This window comes from Sorex araneus, chromosome 6 (genome assembly GCF_027595985.1).
Source record: "Sorex araneus isolate mSorAra2 chromosome 6, mSorAra2.pri, whole genome shotgun sequence".
Lineage (NCBI taxonomy): Eukaryota > Metazoa > Chordata > Mammalia > Eulipotyphla > Soricidae > Sorex > Sorex araneus.
In genome coordinates this window covers 8,460,915-8,479,017 of record NC_073307.1, presented here as the reverse complement: position 1 = coordinate 8,479,017, position 18,103 = coordinate 8,460,915, and the positions used below count along the sequence as shown (strand labels likewise).

General features: G+C 50.8%; 1 protein-coding gene across 47 annotated transcripts in view; it reads right to left on the bottom strand.

Annotated features, from left to right (window-relative positions):
* Window positions 1-18,103, bottom strand: part of ANK2 (ankyrin 2) — a 580,173-nt gene that overhangs the window by 86,716 nt on the left and 475,354 nt on the right. For all 47 annotated transcript variants that reach the window (XM_055143281.1, XM_055143285.1, XM_055143280.1 and 44 more), the window contains 5 exons: window positions 17,703-17,900; window positions 10,374-10,472; window positions 9,606-9,704; window positions 6,151-6,249; window positions 5,239-5,337 (listed from right to left, as the gene is read on the bottom strand). In XM_055143281.1, coding sequence (XP_054999256.1) covers window positions 5,239-5,337; window positions 6,151-6,249; window positions 9,606-9,704; window positions 10,374-10,472; window positions 17,703-17,900 — 594 coding nt within the window. The remainder of the gene's footprint in view (window positions 1-5,238; window positions 5,338-6,150; window positions 6,250-9,605; window positions 9,705-10,373; window positions 10,473-17,702; window positions 17,901-18,103) is intronic.

The following is an 18,103-nucleotide window of genomic DNA, read 5'->3' as shown; positions in this document are numbered from 1 at the left end:
ATTCCCAGCATCCCATATGGTCCCCTGAGCACGGCCAGGGGTAATTCCTGAGTACAGAGCCAGGAGTGACCCCTGAGCATCGCTGGGTGTGACCCAAAAAGCAAAAAAAAAAAAATTTTTTTTAAATAAAACTAAGGCAAGGGTTTTGGGAGGGCTCCCCCGGAGTCCCCACGACAGGTGTGCAGTGGAGACGGCTGAAACAGACCGAGGGGGGACTGAGGCAGGGAAGCCGCCCTGGCACGGTGCAGAGAAACCCCTGCCGGATGCTCAGGACACGGCGAGTGCAGCAGCCTCGGGACGGGAGGATCCAGCTTCGGGCCCACGGACTCGGGCTCACAGGGCCACCTGGACGCCGCCTCCGAAGGCGGGAGATGGGGCCTGAGAGAGACCAGCTGGGCTCCGGCTCCCCTGCAGGGTGCCCGGCGACCCCCGGCACCACACGGCCCCCCACACAATGCAGGTACTGCCCCAGCACAGAGCCGCGGCAGTGGTGCCCAGACACAAACCGAAAGGAGGCACCGAGTGACTCTGTCTGCACACCTGAGGGCCACGTTTACGGCCACCAGACCCTGCAGATGAAGATATTTAGAAGAGGGGAAGAAACAAATATTTTAGTCTATAGTTACAGGTCTTGGCTAAATACAGTTCAAATTGTTCTCTTTTAAAAATTTTTTTAATTTAGATTTTTTTATTATTATTATTGAATCGCCGTGAGATAGTCCAATACGAGGCTGTTCATGATTGGGTTTCAACACCCATTCCTCCACCAGTGAGCACTTCCCAGCACCAGGGGCCCATTCCCCTTCCCCCTCCTTATCCTACCAGCGCTCTCTCTCTCTCTCTCTCTCTCTCTCTCTCTCTCTCTCTCTCGCTCGCTCGCTCGCTCTCTCGCTCTCTCTCTCTCTCTCTTCCTCCCACCCCTCTCCTCTTTTCTCTCCTCTCTCATCTCTCTCTCCTGTAATCTCTCTCTCCCTCCTCTTCTCTCTCCCCTCTCCTCTGTTTCTGTCTGTCTGTCTGTCTGTCTGTCTCTCTTCATGCAGTCAAAGAACCCCCCGAGTGTTCAAGGAGAACATTAACTCACTATCGTTTCTTCTCTCTTAGCAGCTTCTGCAGCCACCGAGGCTCAGTGCATCCACGCCGACGGGCACCCCAAACCGCACGCAGAAACGAAGCCAGCAGCCCCCCCCTCCCCGGAAGGCTGGTTTCCCACGGCCCGGGCCAGCTGGGAGCGGCAGCCGGGGCTTGGCAGTTCCTGCCACGGGGAGTGGGTCCCGGCCTGAGGGCCAGGCTGGCCCAGACCGCGCTGGTCACCCGGAGAGTGAGGAGCCACGTCCACGCCTGCCCAGAGTCTCCCCGAAGCCAAGCTCCAGCAGTGAAGGTTCCCGAAACAAACCACGACTCCACGGAGTGCCAGAAGCTTCCTCACTCACTGCGGTGTCCCATTCCCGCTACACAAAGAGCCGATTCATCCCGGGTCAAGGCCGCGCAGAGGGGCTGAGCACAGCCCTGCTCACACGGGCCCCAGGAGACGGAGTCCGTCAGTCAGCCTGCAGTTCATCCGGACACTGATTTTCTCCGTGTGATTTGGGCGGGTCTGTTTGCTGTTTGGGTTCCCTGGCCTGGGGGCGCACGCGGCAGTGCTCAGGACCTACTCCTGGCTCCATGCTCCGGGGGACTCCTGGGAGAGCAGGTTCTGGGGTGGGGGCGGGACCGTCTGTGGTGCTGGGATGAGAACCGCGGCTGGCCACCAGCCAGGCACGTACCTTGACCCCTGCACTCTCTCCAGTCCTTGGCTGGGTCTTAGACTTCTGCGCATGTGCATTTTCTTTCTTTTTTTTTTTTTTTGAGGGGGGAAACAGGGGGGGTGTCACACCCGGCGATGCACAGGGGTTACTGCTCTCTCTCGGGCTTCTTCTGCTCAACAATGATGACCTCGAGTTCCACATAGCTGCACACAACTGCAGGATTTCATCCTTTCTTATAGCTGCATAATATTCCATCATGTGGATATGCCAAAGTTTTTTCACCCATCCATCCACCCTCGGGCATTTGGGGTTTTCTGCATCCTGGCTATAGCCCTAAGAGCTGCAATGGGTGTAGGGTTGCACATATTTTGTCTGATCAGTGTTTTGGTGGATTTTTGTAGACACTCGCCAAGAAGTGAGGTTTTAATAGAAAACTGGATGACAGCATTGCTTTAGCAAAATTCCTGTTAGGCTACTTTTAGCAAAGTACCTTTGGTAAAAGAATTTTCAGCAAAGTAGTGATGCCAGAGGGCATAAAAATATGGATGTTGGAATCTGGAAACCTAAATATGAATATGCTCGCCATGCTTGGCAGATGTGTTGTTATTAGGATTAATTCATTTTAATATAATAGCACCCTTAGGTGGAGAACGACAAAAATGTCAAAGGAGAAAGTATAAAGACAAAATTCCATTCCACAAAGCAATAAAAGTCACAATTGTCACTGTCACTTTCATCCCATTGTTCATCGATTTGCTAAAGCGGGCACCAGTAATGTCTCCATTGTGAGACTTGTTGTTACTGTTTCTGGCATACTGAATACTCCACGGGTAGTTTGCCAGGCTCTGCCATGCATGCGGGATACTCTCGGTAGCTTGCCGGGCTCTCCGAGAGGGACGGAGGAATCGAACCCGGGTCGGCCTCGTGCAAGGCAAATGCCCTACCTGTTGTGCCTTCACTCCAAGTCACAATTATGGGAGAAAAATCCAATTCTAAAAGAACCCTCAAAAGACAGAGTATCATCCAAGTCTAGAACCACTCAAACTACCCCAGCTGGATAAAGGGGGGGGGCTTGCTTAGTTAATGGAGGTGACGGTTATGTCGTACCCCAACTGAAGGCCAAAACACTAGTAGAAGCCTTGATACGTGTCTGGCTTTTCACCTAAAAGCTTGATTTCTAAGTCCCGCGGAGCCCTTTTAGCCGGGAGACCAGACAGCAGGAAATAACATCTCAGAGTGTCTGAAAACTCTTTGTATCAACTTGTAGAACTAGTAATAAGGTGATATCAAACAGAAGGCTTGGTTTTGGCGTGGTTCTCAAGGATCTGAGAACTTGTTTAGACCGTTTGTTTTAAAAACTACAGCTTCCTGCTTTTAAACAGAGGTCGGTGCAGCTAGGTACTTGGAACACCATTTATGAGCCTGATGTGGCTTTGAATCTGAACTCACAAGTTCTTATTTTGCTGATGTTATAGAAGAACCTGGACTGGAGCGAGAGCACAGCGGGTAGGGCATCTGCCTTGCACGCGGCCAACCCAGGTTGGATTCCTCCGTCCTTCTTGGAGAGCCCGGCAAGCTACCGAGACTATCCCACCTGCACGGCAGAGCCTGGCAAGCTATCCGTGGCGTATTGGATATGCCAAAAACAGTAACAACAAGTCTCACACTGGAGACGTTACTAGTGCCCGCTCGAGCAAATCGATGAGCAACGGGATGACAGTGCTACAGTGCCATAGGAGATCCAACTCACTTACAAAAACCTACATTTCCTTCTCCATCCCCCCTACCTGGTGAGGAGGAGTGATGCTTTAAGACTAAGACCCCCCAAGCACTGAATCCCGCACAGAATTTAACCGGCTACAGAGTGAGGGGATGAATTCCCAAGATGAAGGTAGGAAACGGCGACGTGGGAGGGGGGGGAGGGCGCGCTCGCCACCTAGTGGTCACTTCGATAAAACGCGCCCGTTGAGGACCAGAGCTGGACCAGGCTCAGACTTCCCACAACTCCCAGGATCACGTTGGTTACGCTCACCACGGATGCTTCCCTTGGACAGCCTGGACGCGTGGTTTCAGAGTCGCCAAGGAAGCCCCCATGTGTCCCAGCCCCCAGTGAGAGGAGTTTCCTGAAATCACAGAACAAGAAAACTCCCCGAAGACTAGCCACGTGAGGGAGTGACCCCGAGGGCCAGCGTGGCGCTCCACATCCCCGTCTGTCTCCCTTGTGACACAGGAGAGCTTTACTTTACATCTTAAAAAAAAAAAAAAATGGGGCGTGCTGACTCCCAGCATTTCCCCGCTTCTGCCTAAGAAGACAAATGGTGTCCTTTTCTGCACTTAAGCCCGGCCCTCACCGTTCATTAATAAATCATCCACACACTCTTTTCGATGTCAGACTTCCCATCCCGCTGAATATTCCGTTTGCCTCACTGCGGGAACTTGCTATCAGCTGCAAGGACCAAATCCAGCTCTCCACACCCTTACACACACACACACACACACACACACACACACACACACACACACACACACACCTATCAAAGGAACCCAAATCCAGCTCTCCACACCCTTACACACACACACACACACACACACACACACACACACACCCATATCAAAGGAACCCAATACTGTAAAACACCATAAACCTCTTTTCTGTGGGGGCCATGGACTCGTGTCCCCTTGGACAGTTTTCCAGATTCGCGGCTGCACTGTCACCCAACGGCTGCCCCGTTCCAAGGCACCGCTACTTTCCTACCTTTACAAAGAGGAAGCAAACACTATCTTCCTGCTTCCGGCAGGAAAATGATGATACTAATAACTAAATGCCCAGCACACAGGCTCCCCCCTCCCCCTCCCCCATCCGGGGCCTCTTATAAACTTGGTTCCAATGGAGGCAGCCCAGGGCGACTCATTCCAGCCTCCGTGTGCAGGAGACACATCATGACGACCCTACTCTGGCCTGAAAGACTCAGCAGCTTCTCCAGAACGTGACAACTCAGAAACAAAAAACAACCAAAAAAAGGGGGGGAGGGTTTTCCCCCCCCAAAAAAAAGGATGTGCGAATCTGATTTCTTCCTGAAGACTAAGTTTTCTGTCTCCATCATCTGCTCTGGACGCGGGGGTTTGGGGTAGGAAGGGGGTCCCCCCAGAGGTCAGCATCTTCCGGTATGTGCGAAGTCGGCCAAGCGGGTATCACCACCCCCCCCCCAAAAAAAAAACTGAAGAGGACGAAAGCAAAAAAAAAAAAGAAGAAGAAAGAAACAGGAAGGGGGTTCGAAAACGCTCGACTATTCCACCGGCTGGTTTTCCTCCGGCTGCGGGTGGGCTAACGGGGTGGAGGGTGGGTAGAGGGGGTGGGGGTCGCTCCCTCTTTCCTGGCCATCCTGGGGCCCCGGGCAGAGAGACTCACTCCCGGGCCCTAAAACCAAAGTTGGGCTTTGCAAACCTCGGTCCGGGGGCGCGCGGGGGGCGGGGGGGTGTGGGGAGGACTCACCGTGGTGGTCGTGGTCACCTCCTCCGTCACCACCTTCAGCGTGTCCACCACGGAGATGTAGCCCAGGCGCTTGGCGATGGCCAGGGCCGTGTTCCCATTCTGCAGCGGGGGAGGAGAGGCCGCGGCTGAGGCGGGGAGCGGGGGGAGCCGCGCGCCTCTGCACCTCGCCCGGGAGTCTGTCTTTGTAACTTCGCTCGCGCCCAGCCCGGTCCCCATGGCAACACAACAAGCGTGCAGCTGCCGGCGCGAGCTCAGAGCAGCCGTCGGCGCTTTAACCCTCCGCAGGTTGGCCCGAGCCCCGGGCACTGCCGGAGGGGAGGCCCTGGGGGGGGGGAGGGTGACCTCCAGGGGAAAAATAACCCACTAGCCAATGCCAAGTCCCCCTGCCCACCTCGGGGGACGAGGCCAGGGGGCCGTGGGGGACACGGGTGCCCCGTGCGCCTTTAGCGGGGCGCGCACGGAGCCTGGAGTTTGCACCAGGGCGCAGTTTGCAGCTGCGGTGCAGCCGCGGTGCAGCCTCGGGGGCCGTGGGAGCTCCCGGCGGCCCTCGTGGTCGTTTGCATGTCAATGGCCCGGCCTGGCCCCTGCAGCGCCCCCGCCGGGGAAGCCGGCAGCCTGGGAAACGGGGCTCCCCGCGGAACGGCCGGGAGGAAGCGGGGGCGCGGCGGGGAGGGCCTGGCGCGCGCATCTGAGCTCCAGCTGTGCGCAGAGCGAATGTTCCAGCAGCCGGGGTGCAGGGCCCCTCGCTCCCCGGAGAGAGCTGAGTCATGCCCCCACCCCCACCCGCCTGGAGGCAAAGCTTTGCAATTTTTTTTTTTTTTTAAAAAAAACCAATCCGGGCTTTCCAACCCCGGGAGCTGGGGGGCGGGGGGCGACGGCGGGGGGCCCCTCCCGGCCGTCCCCGGGGCTTACCGCGGTGGTGGCGTTGGGCTTGGCGCCGTGCTGCAGCAGGACGTTGATGATGTGCGTGTGTCCCTGCTGGGCCGCCTGGTGCAGAGGGGTGTAGCCGTTCTGGAGTAGGGGGGCGCCCGGCCACGCCGCGCAGGGGAGGCGGAGGAGGAGGAGGAAGAGCCGGGAAAACTAGGTTAGGCTTCGTGTCGAGCCGCCGGGGCGCTCCTGACAGCACAACCCGGCGCGCCCACCTTGTTTTATTTTGGGGGCGTCGAGGGCTCCTGGTCTAGGCGGCAAACCCTCCCTCACACCGTCTGGCCTGCGGAGCCCGGCGAGGAGAGATGAGCTTCACCGGGCAATGGGCAATAATAACAGCGGGCTGCAGGGGTGAGGATGGGGAGGAGAGTTTGGACCCCAGCTCTTGGGGGGGAGGGAGGGTCTGGAGGCTGCGGGGACCCTACGAAGCTCTTCGGTGGCTCCCCACTCACCCTGCCTGCAAGCTTTGCGCCGTGGCTTGAGGGGTCCCGGGCCAACCAGAGGGAATCTAACACTTGAATTCCCGGAGAACTGCCTTCCTTGGTCCCCTAACTGAATGAGCGACAAGGCAGCAGGCAGCCGAACCAACTAGCAAAAATAGGGCATGTGCCACCTTCTGGCCCCAACTGGCCCTCCTGGGAAGGAGCCGCCTTCCCGGATGGCTCAGAGGCAGGAAGAGTCCGGGGCAGGGAGACCCCACTCTGGCTCCGAACTCCAGCCCGGGCTGCCTCTTGAGTCATCGATGCCGGGGAAGCTTCCAGACTGCGCCCCCATCTGGCACCAGCACCAGGAGCTTTATCTAGTGTCTCCGGGATCTTTATTTACTATCCGCGTGAAGGCCAAGGCGGGCCAGAATAAGAACGGGTGTCTGAATGGACGAGGGAGCCAGTGAGTGAAGGAATGAATGAACGAATGATGCCATTGAAGATAAGAAGTTTCTTTCCCCCGCCCTTCCAGGTCCCAGCCTCTGTCAGGAACACAGAGCCAAGGACAGACAGACAGTCGTGTCTGTCCCCTCTCCGCCTCCCGCTGTCTGTCTTTCAACCCGGTTATCCTGGGTGCTACCTTCGAAACGGCCCTTGGCTTAAAGGGACCTTCGCCAAGTGTTACTGTCACTCTGGCCGCCACTGTCTGCTCCCTCTGCCTCCACGAGGGACTCCCAGAGCCCCTCTATGACTGCCAGTGGCATTTTCACCCATGGGGGCAGGCGGGGGTGAGAGTGCCCCCTGCCCGTGACAGCCTATCAGAGCGCCCCCACGTGACCGTGGTTGTCCAGCACCCCTGCTGGGGAAGGAGCCCAGGAACCTGGGTCATGTAGAGTCCGTTTCAGGGGCTCCAGAAACCTAGAGGGGGGACCCTGGCCTCAAATCAGGTAGTCCACGGGCTTAGGGGAAGCATCAAATCAATGACACTCATTTCTTAGACGGTCCTCGGTGGGTGGAATAGTTCTTTTCTGATGGGAGGAGGGTTACTGGGCCACACCCTGGGTGCTCTGGGGCTCCCCCTGGCTCTGTGCTCAGCACCCCTGAAGTTCTGAGGGACGATTCGCTAGTGGTAATTTTGTTGTGTCTTGCCGGGGTGCTCTGGGCTTACTCCTGGGTCTGTACTTGGTGATCATGGCTGGTGGTGATGAGGCTGGGGCGGCCCCGGGCAAGGCGCGCTGCCCACAGACTGTCTGCCCCAGGCCCTGGGAAGTCATGTTTTTCATAGGCAAAAAAAAAAAAAAATCTTCCTTTCCATTTTGCTGCCAATATTCTCCCAACAGAATCCAGTTGATTCAGCCTTTCAGAACCAGCTAAAGTCGATACGCTCAGCATGCATTTACCAGCCGCATGCTAGGAGCTAAATTGGAGGCACTGTTCTTACATACATTACCAAAGCCAAAGTAATATGACTGCCCTTAATTACACAGTATCCTGAGTCATCAGATTGACTCTGGAAATGTCCTCCTCGGCCCCCGCCCCCCCCTGCTTAATCTGACCCTTTCCTGAACTCCTGGGGTCCTAAGGATATTACTCAGGCAATTCTAGAGAAACCCAACAACTCTTTTACAAGACTCTTCAGTGGAAGTTGAATCTTTGGCCTCTTTGGCTCAGAGTTCTAGACTTAACTATTAGCATTTCCCATATCCCTCTATTACACAACTTCTCAGGGATAAAATGGAAAATGACCCGAGTCCACGTTTGGTGAAGGAGGAAACACACTGTTGACAAGTTTTTTTTTAAAGCGTATCAAAGTTATATGAAAACGCTAGTAAACTTCTTCAATCTCGTAGAAGATCTCCTTGATTTTATAATATATCTTGTAAAAAAATTTTCTTTGGGGGCCACAGATATAACCTAGGAGTTAAAGCACTTATCTTGTACATTGATGGCCCGATTCAATCCCTGGCACCTCATATGGTCCCTTGAGCACCACCAAGAGTGACCCCTGAGCACAGAGCCGGGAATAGCCCCTAAACACTTCCAGATGTGGCCACACCCCTTGAAAAAAGTAAAAGGGAAGAAAAAGAAATTTTCCTTTTGCATGTTGAAGTGCTAATCCGTCTTTGCAAATGAAACATACAACTAACCAAATCTGGTTTACCTCAAATTGATGTCACAGAATCACATTCTAATTTGAAGCAACCAATAGTCCCATAAAACTAATTTGCTTTTCCAGGTTATTTTTTTTTTAACAGAAAGTCATGCATGTTTGAGGAATAAGAGCAATACATTTTCATAGCAACAAAATAAAATTTTGGTAACTATGGTTACACTGACATGTGAGAAAGAAAACACAATTCCTTCTCCCCAAGAGCCAGTTTATGGGGGGGGGGGGGAGTGTTTATTAAAGGAACAGACTTTCAAGTATGTGTCTATCCACAATTTTCCTGAAGAAGTACAGCGCCCAAAGCTGTTCACTGTCTAAAAACCTGCAAAGTTAAAATGAGATTGTTCTCTCAACCAAATATCTATTTGAATACGGATGAAAACTCGGAAGAGGTTGCTCAAGTTACCAACACAATGTCTGGCTTTTAAGTAGTATGGGCATTTCAATAATCCTTTAATAAAAAATAGATGGTAGACATCTTTCAGTTCTGCCAAATGCAATCTTGCATTTATGCCTTTCAGGATACTCGTATTCCTATAAGAACAGTTCCCCATAGCGCTCCTTTATGAGTTGACTCGGCAAAAAAAGTATTTGGAGCTAATGCCTAAAAATTCACATTAGAGCTTCTCAATAAGCCTGAAAACACAACGGCAAGAGAATTCAAGATTGGACTAGAAACTCACTGCGATTCTTGCTACAATTAGAAGTTAGAGTCTCTAAATGCTAACAGTATTATTTTCAACTTAACGATAACTTTATCTTGAGTTGTTATAAATAGGCTCATGGAGTGACAGGAGTTTTGTTTCTGCTTCTGAAAAAATAAAAAGATGACTTCGAAAACTTCTTACCTTGGTTTTCGCATTCACATTTGCGCCCTGCTTCAGAAGAAAGTTGACCATTTTCACATTTCCATAGTGACAGGCCACGATTAAAGGAGTGTAACCAAGCTAGAAATAGGAAAAACAAACAAATAGGTCACTACTCAAATAAATTTCTACTAAAGAGGAGCGGAGTAAGGAAGGATGTGGGGAGGATGACTGAAGTTCTATGTCATGGTACACACATGACCTCGCAGAGTATACAAGCATCACGTGGCTACAAATGAGGATACAGGTAAAGCTCTGATCATCGATGCATGACAGAAACTGGACTTGTAGTTGGACTTGAAGCTCTGAATGGCCTGGGGTGGAGAAATCCATTTCCAGACCAAGGGCACTGTCTGTCTGTCACTGTTCATCGATTTGCTCGAGCGGGCACCAGTAAGGTTTCCATTGTGAGAATTGTTACTGTTTTTGGCATTATCGAATACGCCACGGGTAGCGTGCCAGGCTTTGCCATGGCAGTAAATTAGTACTAGAAAATAAAGTTCCTTTAACTTACTGAAGTGACAGGGAAGGAAATCTGTAAAATTGGGATCTTTGTGTAAAGGGGGTTGATAACCCACTATTCACATGGACGCAGTTCCAGCACAAATGGTGTCACTGCATCGTGATGGATTTGTGACCAGTAGCAGGTCAACACCCAGGGGGCCCCCAGGAGGAGGGATGGATCTTGCTGTGGCCTGAATGAGGAGAACCATCCAAAACAGAGTCTGTCCCGGGACCGCCAATGATTACCTTCGTGTGTGCGTCCTGGTCGGCCCCGTGCTTGGTGAGGATGTCGGCGACGTTCACTTTGTCTTCCTGGGCTGCAAGGTGGAGCGGGGTGAGGCCACTCTGCGAAGGGAAGGGACACGGAGGGACATTGGAAGAGGGAAATGCCACACGGCCTCTGGCATCGCACTCGGCATCCTGGGAAGATCCCGCGGGCACGCGCAGTGCTCTCCCCCGGAGCCCGCAGCACTCTGCCATCCAAAATATCCCCTCTAAGTTCATCAACACGTTGGGCAAATCCCAGTTTCTATGTTGGGTCTTTATATGATGACGGGACTCTAAAATAACCCAGCTAATAAACTTTGCCGCAACACGCGTTTCCAACCCATCTGGACTCCTGCGAAATCTTTTTAGCCACTTAAATAATTAATCTACCACCAACTCCGTCTTCTACTTTAGAACCATGGGAGAAGTCATCTAGAGTTTCATCAATAAAATATCACACCGCTGTAAAAAAAAAAAAAAGTGCAGGTTTGCAGGAACTGAGGTCAGAATCATTTTCTCCGGCATTTAAAAAAAGCCTACTACTAGGGGGGAGTTTTCTCTCACCAGAGTCCCAATGACTATAATTCCCAGGTCTTCCTTTTCCCCAGATTCCTCTGACTTCCTTTTCCCCAACAAACTCTCAGCTCTTTGGAGACCTTTTTAGTGAACAAACAGAAAGTGTCCCAGCACTTTTCCACAGGCCACGACACCCCCTGGATGGTCTGCAGGCCCCTGGCCCCAGCGGAGCGGGTGGTACCCTCGACCAGGGGAGACCCTGCTCTAAAATCTAGATCGGCAGCAGCTGCGTCCTTTCTGCAGCCCCCTGAATTGGAGGGAGGATGCAGGGCGGCCAGGCCCCAAGTCCTCACTGTGTGGAACACAAGTGCAGATGCAAATATAGGAGAACAGAGACGTGACGGGTACGAGGAGGGTGGCTGGGAGGGCGTCTCCTCACTCAGTACCCGGCAGTCTTGCTTCTAGGGCAAAGAGCTTAATGGAAACTTGGATAGTCTCTTTAGAACTTCTAGCATTTATATATTTAATGGACTTTTTTTTTTTAACACACCCACAAACTGCCCCCGGCGGCGCCATGTAATCCCAGCAACGGCCAAGATCCAGAAACTATGTAAAACAAAGCTCCCGGAAGTGACCTATAGCGACCTCTTCTAGTCTAGCCCACTGGTGTGCCTAAAGCAGCACGCATGTGTTTGGTTTTAACATACTTGCTCGTATTCTCTGATAGACATTCTCCGTCCCTCTTGGAGAGCCCGGCAAGCTACCGAGAGTATCCCGCCCACACAGAAGAGCCTGGCAAGCAACCCATGGCATATTCCATATGCCAAATACAGTAACTATAACAGGGCTCATTCCCCTGACCCTGAGAGAGCCTCCAATAGTTGGGAAAGATGAGTAAGGAGAGGCTGCTAAAATCTCAGGGCTGGGACGAATGGAAACATTACTGGTGCCCGCTGGAGCAAATCAATGAACAATGGAATGAGAGTGATACAGTGATACAGTGAAAACAGACTTCTTTTGGTTTTTTTTTTTTGAGAACCTTTCTATATCAAAAGCCTCCTCCCTAATATTCTAGTAAACAGTCTATCCATGCCATGGAGGCCCTGGCCCATACTGTCACTCAAATAATCATACGTTCCCCCTCCTTCTGAGCATTCATTCTGCAGCTGTAAAGCAGAGCAGCTCATGTGTGCTTTGAGCCAGGGCCCCCACTTCGTCCCCAGTTCACCTCCCATTAAACTGTAGGGCCTGAAATGAGTCAGAACGAGAGGCACAGACAGCGAGTGACTGGACTAATTTGTGGGATATTAAAAAAAAAAAAACCATAATATGAAACCAATACCCAAGGACAGTAGAAACAAGGTCCAGGAGGATTGGTCCACAGTTGGAAGCCTGCCTGAAGTGCTGGGGGACAAGGCAGTTGGGATAGAGAAGGGACCACCGTGACAAAGATAGATGGAAATGATCACTCTGGATAAGAACTGCTGTGCTGAAAACAGGTAAAGGAACAAGCATGATAACCTCTCTCAGTGCCTGTACTCCAAACCAGAGAGAGCGAGTGAGAGAAAGAGAGAAAGAGAGAGAGAGAGCCTGCCATAGAGACAGGTTGGGGAAGGTAGAGGGAGGGAAACTTAGGGGACACTGATGGTGGGAAATGTCCACTGGTGGAGGGATGGATGGTGGGATACTGTATGACTGAAACCTACCATCAGCTTCATAACTCTGTATCTCACGGTGACTCAAATTAAAAAAAAGAAAAATTAGGACCTGCCCTATTGCCCTGGACTGGAGTGATAGCACAGCCGGTAGGGCATTTCCCCTGCATGTGGCCAACCCGGGTTTGATCCCTCCACCCCTCTTGGAGAGGCTGTCAAACTACTGAGAGTATCCCGCCCGCAAGGCAGAGCCTGGCAAGCTACCCGTGGTGTATTCTATATGCCAAAAAACAGTAACAACAAGTCTCTCAATGGAGACTTGTGCCCTCTCGAGCAAAATCGATGAACAATGGAATGACAGGGTGTGCTACAGTGCCCCTATTGCCCTATTGACATTTTTTGGGGGATGGGGTAAGAGGCTGTGCCAGGAACTTGGGACCTCACTCAGGGAAGGCAGAAGCTTCTACCACCGAGCCATGCCTGGGCTCTGGTTACATCATTCGGCAATTGAGCCACTGCCCTTCAAGTCCGTGATTTCCAGTGACTTCTAGAAAGCTTCTCCAAGGGTACATGCTTCCGTTCCTACAGAACTCTTCTCGGAGTTCCATGAACCCCCTGTGCAAGAGAGATAACTTCCATATGAAAAATTCCATCCCGCATCTAAATAAAATCATCATTAGTATCAGTTAAAGTATAAATGGGGTGAACATTCAGGCCAAAGATTTTTCCACAATTTGATTTTCTTCATACGAGAATAGCCAACAAAAATATTTCTCTCTTTCTTTTAAATAGGGGCCATTTTCAGAGAGAATTCCGCTTAACAGAGATGATCAGTCTTTTAATTTAAAAAAAAAAATCATTTATCTTTGGATCAGTCTTTTAAAAGTGTTATTGAAGCACTTATTGTTAATGGCATTTCAAATTGTGGTGCAATTTTCTATGCTGTTTTCGGAATGGATTTTCTACAATATGTCAACTAACAACCACAAGGAAAATCGGCATTTTATTGCAGTCAATTTTCATGTCTACATCAAATTATGCAAACCTTTCTAGCAAACCAAGAAAATAGAAGATGTTCAAGTTCTTTGTTTTAAAAAGTAATGTCCTAAAATAAAAAGACCACTGATTTCATTTTTATTATTATCTGGTAATTGGATAAGGACTAGATTATTTCTACATTACAGTTCTTACTGAGAGACAAACCATTTAGAAAGTGATATTATTGGTTTTAGTTGGTCTTAAATACAAATGTTCTTTTCAACAGCGATAGAAAATGTATTACGAATGTTGTTACCTAAGGTACTTTATTTTCCGTTGCATTATCTTATAATAACAACCAAAATGCAAGGTCATGGGGTCAGAGAGATTGCCACAGCGACTTTAGTCATTTATTCGCCTTGCATGCAGTTGACCCTAGTATGAGTCCCAAGATCCTATCTGGTCCTCTGAGCACTGTGAGGAATGATTCCTAAGCATGGAGCCAGGAGTAATCCCTGAGCACCACAACATGTGGCCCAAATCAAAAATCACAACAATAATAATATGCTATTTTAAAAGGTAATGCTATATTTTCATAGAGAGATTCTATAGATTGTGTTTATTTTTCAAAACCCATCTGAATAAATTTATTTAAGTTTTAAACTTCGTTTTCAGGAAGCCACAAAATCCTAACATCAGTAGTAGAATTAACATAGTCGCATTCTGATTCAAAACTCAATCATCCATCGCTGGAGGTACGGTGAAGGAACATTCAGTAATAAGTGCTGACTGGCTGCTGAGACAGTCTCAAAGGGAATGAAACCGTCTGAAGCCTCTCACCAGGGCAGACACGCTCAGCCCCTGCCACGCCCTGCCCGGCCGTGTCTGTGAATAAAAATAACCCCATCAAAAGCACCGCCTACTCAGAAGCATGAAATGTCTGGAATTTTCATCCTCCTCAAAAGTTTCCTTAATTTGTTTATAGATTTCTCCAGTTTATTTCCAAAACAATTTTCACTGACAATAAACGCTTGCGGCCCCTTTGTAAATGGACCTGTAATGAAATGTTCCCCCACTGGTTTCAGGAGGGGTAAAATTCCAACAGGTTACTCGCCCCAGAATGACATGATGCCAGTCACTACCATACACCCACACGGCACACTGCGTGCCTGGCTAGCCAATGAACTGAACTGATTAGCTTCCTGGTCTTTCTCCTTTTTCTTTTTTTTTTTTTTTTGTGGGGGTCACACCAAGTGATGCTCAGAGGTTACTCTTGGCTCTATGCTCAGGAAATATATCGGGATCAGGGGACATATGCAATGCTGGGGACCAGACCAGGTCGGGCACGTGCAAGGCAAGTGCTTACCCCTGTACTATCTGTCCAGCCCCACATGGTCCTACTCGTGCGAAATAAAATGACCAGATGTAGGAATGACCCTATAATTTCCTTGTATCATACTCTCCCAAAGGATTTGGGAAGGCTTCGTCAAAAGAGAACAGAAGACAGAAGAAGTGTATACAAGTAAAGAAGAGGTGCTACAAGGCTTCTGGGGGATCAAAACAAAACAACTAGCTGTCGTTTTGGGGACCCCAGATGCAAACAAGACAAACTGGGCTTGTGGTTCTTTCTAAAGATACCTGCTGTGGGGGCTACTAAGGTTAGGGAGGAGAATGACCTGCAGCAGAGAGCTCAAAGTGCAGCTGTCCCCACAGTGAGAGATAGAGAGTACAACACTCGGTGTGTTTGTGGAAAATCCCCCAGAAGAATAATACCTGGGGGGGCCAAAAACCACACGGCAGAAACAGCAGCTTGCACTCCTATGTCCACTGCAGCACTGTTCACCATAGCCGGGATCCAAGTGCCTGAGAAACAGGTGAGTGGAAAAAGAAACCACGGGCACATCTACACAATGGAATACTATGCAGCTGTTAGGAAAAAGTAAGCCATGAAATTGGCCTATAAATAGATAGACATGGAGAGTATCATGCTGAGTGAGTCAGAAAGAGAGGGACAGGTATAGAATGACTGCATTCATTTGTGGTATATAAAAATATATAGTAGAAGACTAATATCCATGGTCAGAGGGAAAACAAGGACTGGGAGGAGTGGTCAATGGCCAGAACTAACCACAAGTGTGTGTGTGGGGGCTGAGGGTAGGTAAGACAGAGAAGAGATCAGTATGACAATCACAGCTGGGAATGATCACACTGGACAAGACTTGAGTGTTAAAAAGAGGTAAAGGGATATTCTTGATAACCTTTCAGTATCAATATTGCAAACCACAATGCCAAAAAGGAGAGAAGGAGAAAGAGAGAGAGAAAAAAAGGAAGGAAGGAAGGAAGGAAGGAAGGAAGGAAGGAGGAAGGAAGGAAGGAAGGAAGGAAGGAAGGAAGGAAGGAAGGAAGACAGAAAGGAAGGAAGGAAGGAAGACAGGAAGGAAGAGAAGAAAGGAAGGAAGGAAGGAAGGAAGGAAGGAAGGAAGGAAGGAAGGAAGGAAGGAAGGAAGGAAGGAAGGGAGGGAGGGAGGAAGGAATAAAAGGAAGACAGGAAGGAAGAAAGAAAGAAAGAAAGAAAGAAAGAAAGAAAGAAAGAAAGAAAGAAAGAAAGAAAGAAAGAAAGAAAGAAAGAAAGAAAGAAAGAAAGAAAGAAAGAAGGAAGGAAGGAAGGAAGGAAGGAAGGGAGGGAGGGAGGGAGGGAGGGAGGGAGGGAGGGAGGGAGGGAGGGAGGGAGGGAGGGAGGGAGGGAAAGGAAGGAAGGAAGGAAGGAAGGAAGGAAGGAAGGAAGGAAGGAAGGAAGGAAGGAAGGAAGGAAGGAAGGAAGGAAGGAAGGAAGTGCCTGCCATAGAAGCAGGCAGGGGTGGGGGAGGTTTAGGGTGATGGGAGGGAACCTGGGGACACTGGTGCTGGGAAATGTGCACTGGTGGAGGGGTGGGTGTTGGGACACTGTATGATTGAAATATAATCATGAACATCTTTGTAAGGGCCTATCTCACAGTGATTCCATCAAAAAAGAATCCCCCAGAATTTCACTAACTTTCACTTGATTTTCACTTGAATTCACTTGAATTTCACTTGATTTTCACTAACCCATGTTGTGTGTTTCCAAGAGCATTAGGAAACCAACACGATGAATTAACTGATAATCTGAAGTTCCAGTTTTCAGTGACTAGCAGCGGGCTCCTAGCTATGCGAGTCTCAGGCCAGCGAGACAGGGCAGTGCAGACAGACACGTACTTGTACAAATCTACAGATTTGTCTACTTGAAAACTTTCTCCCAGACCTCCCTCACCCCTATTGCTTATAGTTCGTGTGGTCCACAGAAGCCATTTTCTGGAGAAAGACTAAAATGATTAAAATACTGTTTGTAAAATACTGGCTCTAGGATCAGAAAAATAGTGCCAGGAATCAGGTGCTCTCCTTGCACGTGGCCGACCCTGGTTCACTCCCCCCGGCACCACGTCCTCTCCCCTCCCAGCCCCGCCAGGCAGGAGCCCTGAGCACAGAGCCAGGAGAAAGCCCTGAGCACCACGGGAATAGCTCAACCCTCTCACCCCATAAATTAATAACTTCAAATGCTGATCGTGCAGCACCCCCCCCAGCACCACACCCAAGCCAGGCTGAAGTGGCTGCCGAGATCTGTTTGACACCACATCAAGCTTCCGTCTTGCCTCAGGGGTGCCCCTGACACTCAGCAGGGCTGCAGAATGGCCGGGGATGGGCCATGGTCACCATCATGGGCTGGACCGAAGATCAAAGGCTATCCTGGCCCGGTCTCTATCCCCTCTATTCCCCTCCATTGACCCCCACTCTGGACTTTGGAATTGGCCTCCGAAGGTGCTAAGACAGCAGGGATGCGGACGCCTGGGGGAGCCAGAGCAGCAGCAAGGGGACAGGAGGTGGCCAGGACAGGAAGTGGCCAGGAGAAACAGGAAGTAGGTAACAGACGGGCAGGGGCGAGTGAAACCAGAGCCAAGAAGGACACAGGGAGCCCCTGCAGACCAGCGGCTTCTCTGCGTGTGACCGTCCCCAGCAGACTCACGTCCTCCCTCCATTGCCCACCTCTGAGCATCCCCTGCCTTTGTCCGGGGTCACCTCGCACGGATTTCTGTCCACCTTCACCCAAAGCCTGCTGTCGGGGGGACGGGGCCGCGCCGAGTACCTTGGTGGCCAGGTGGGCGTTGGCCCCCTTGTCCAGAAGCAAGGTGACCATGTCCGAGTGGCCCTCCTGGGCGGCCAGGTGCAGCGGGGTGACCCCCTGCTTGGTCACGATGTTGGTCTCGGCGCCGTAGTTCAGGAGCGTGGACGCAATCTGCATCTGGTTCTTCTTGGCAGCGATGTGTAAGGGCGTGTAGCCGTTCTGCACGGACAGAGAAGGGGACAGCCCCGTCACTGCACCTGCCCCGGCGTGCTGGACCCCCCAAAGGAAGCCCCCAGCGTCAACAGGAAAGGCTGCAAGCGGGCTGAGTGTGAAGCTAAACGCTCGGCCCACACATGCTCGCCCAAGGTCAGCACCCCGATCTCTGCAGTCGACGTCACGTGGCACCGCGTCCTCCTGGAAGG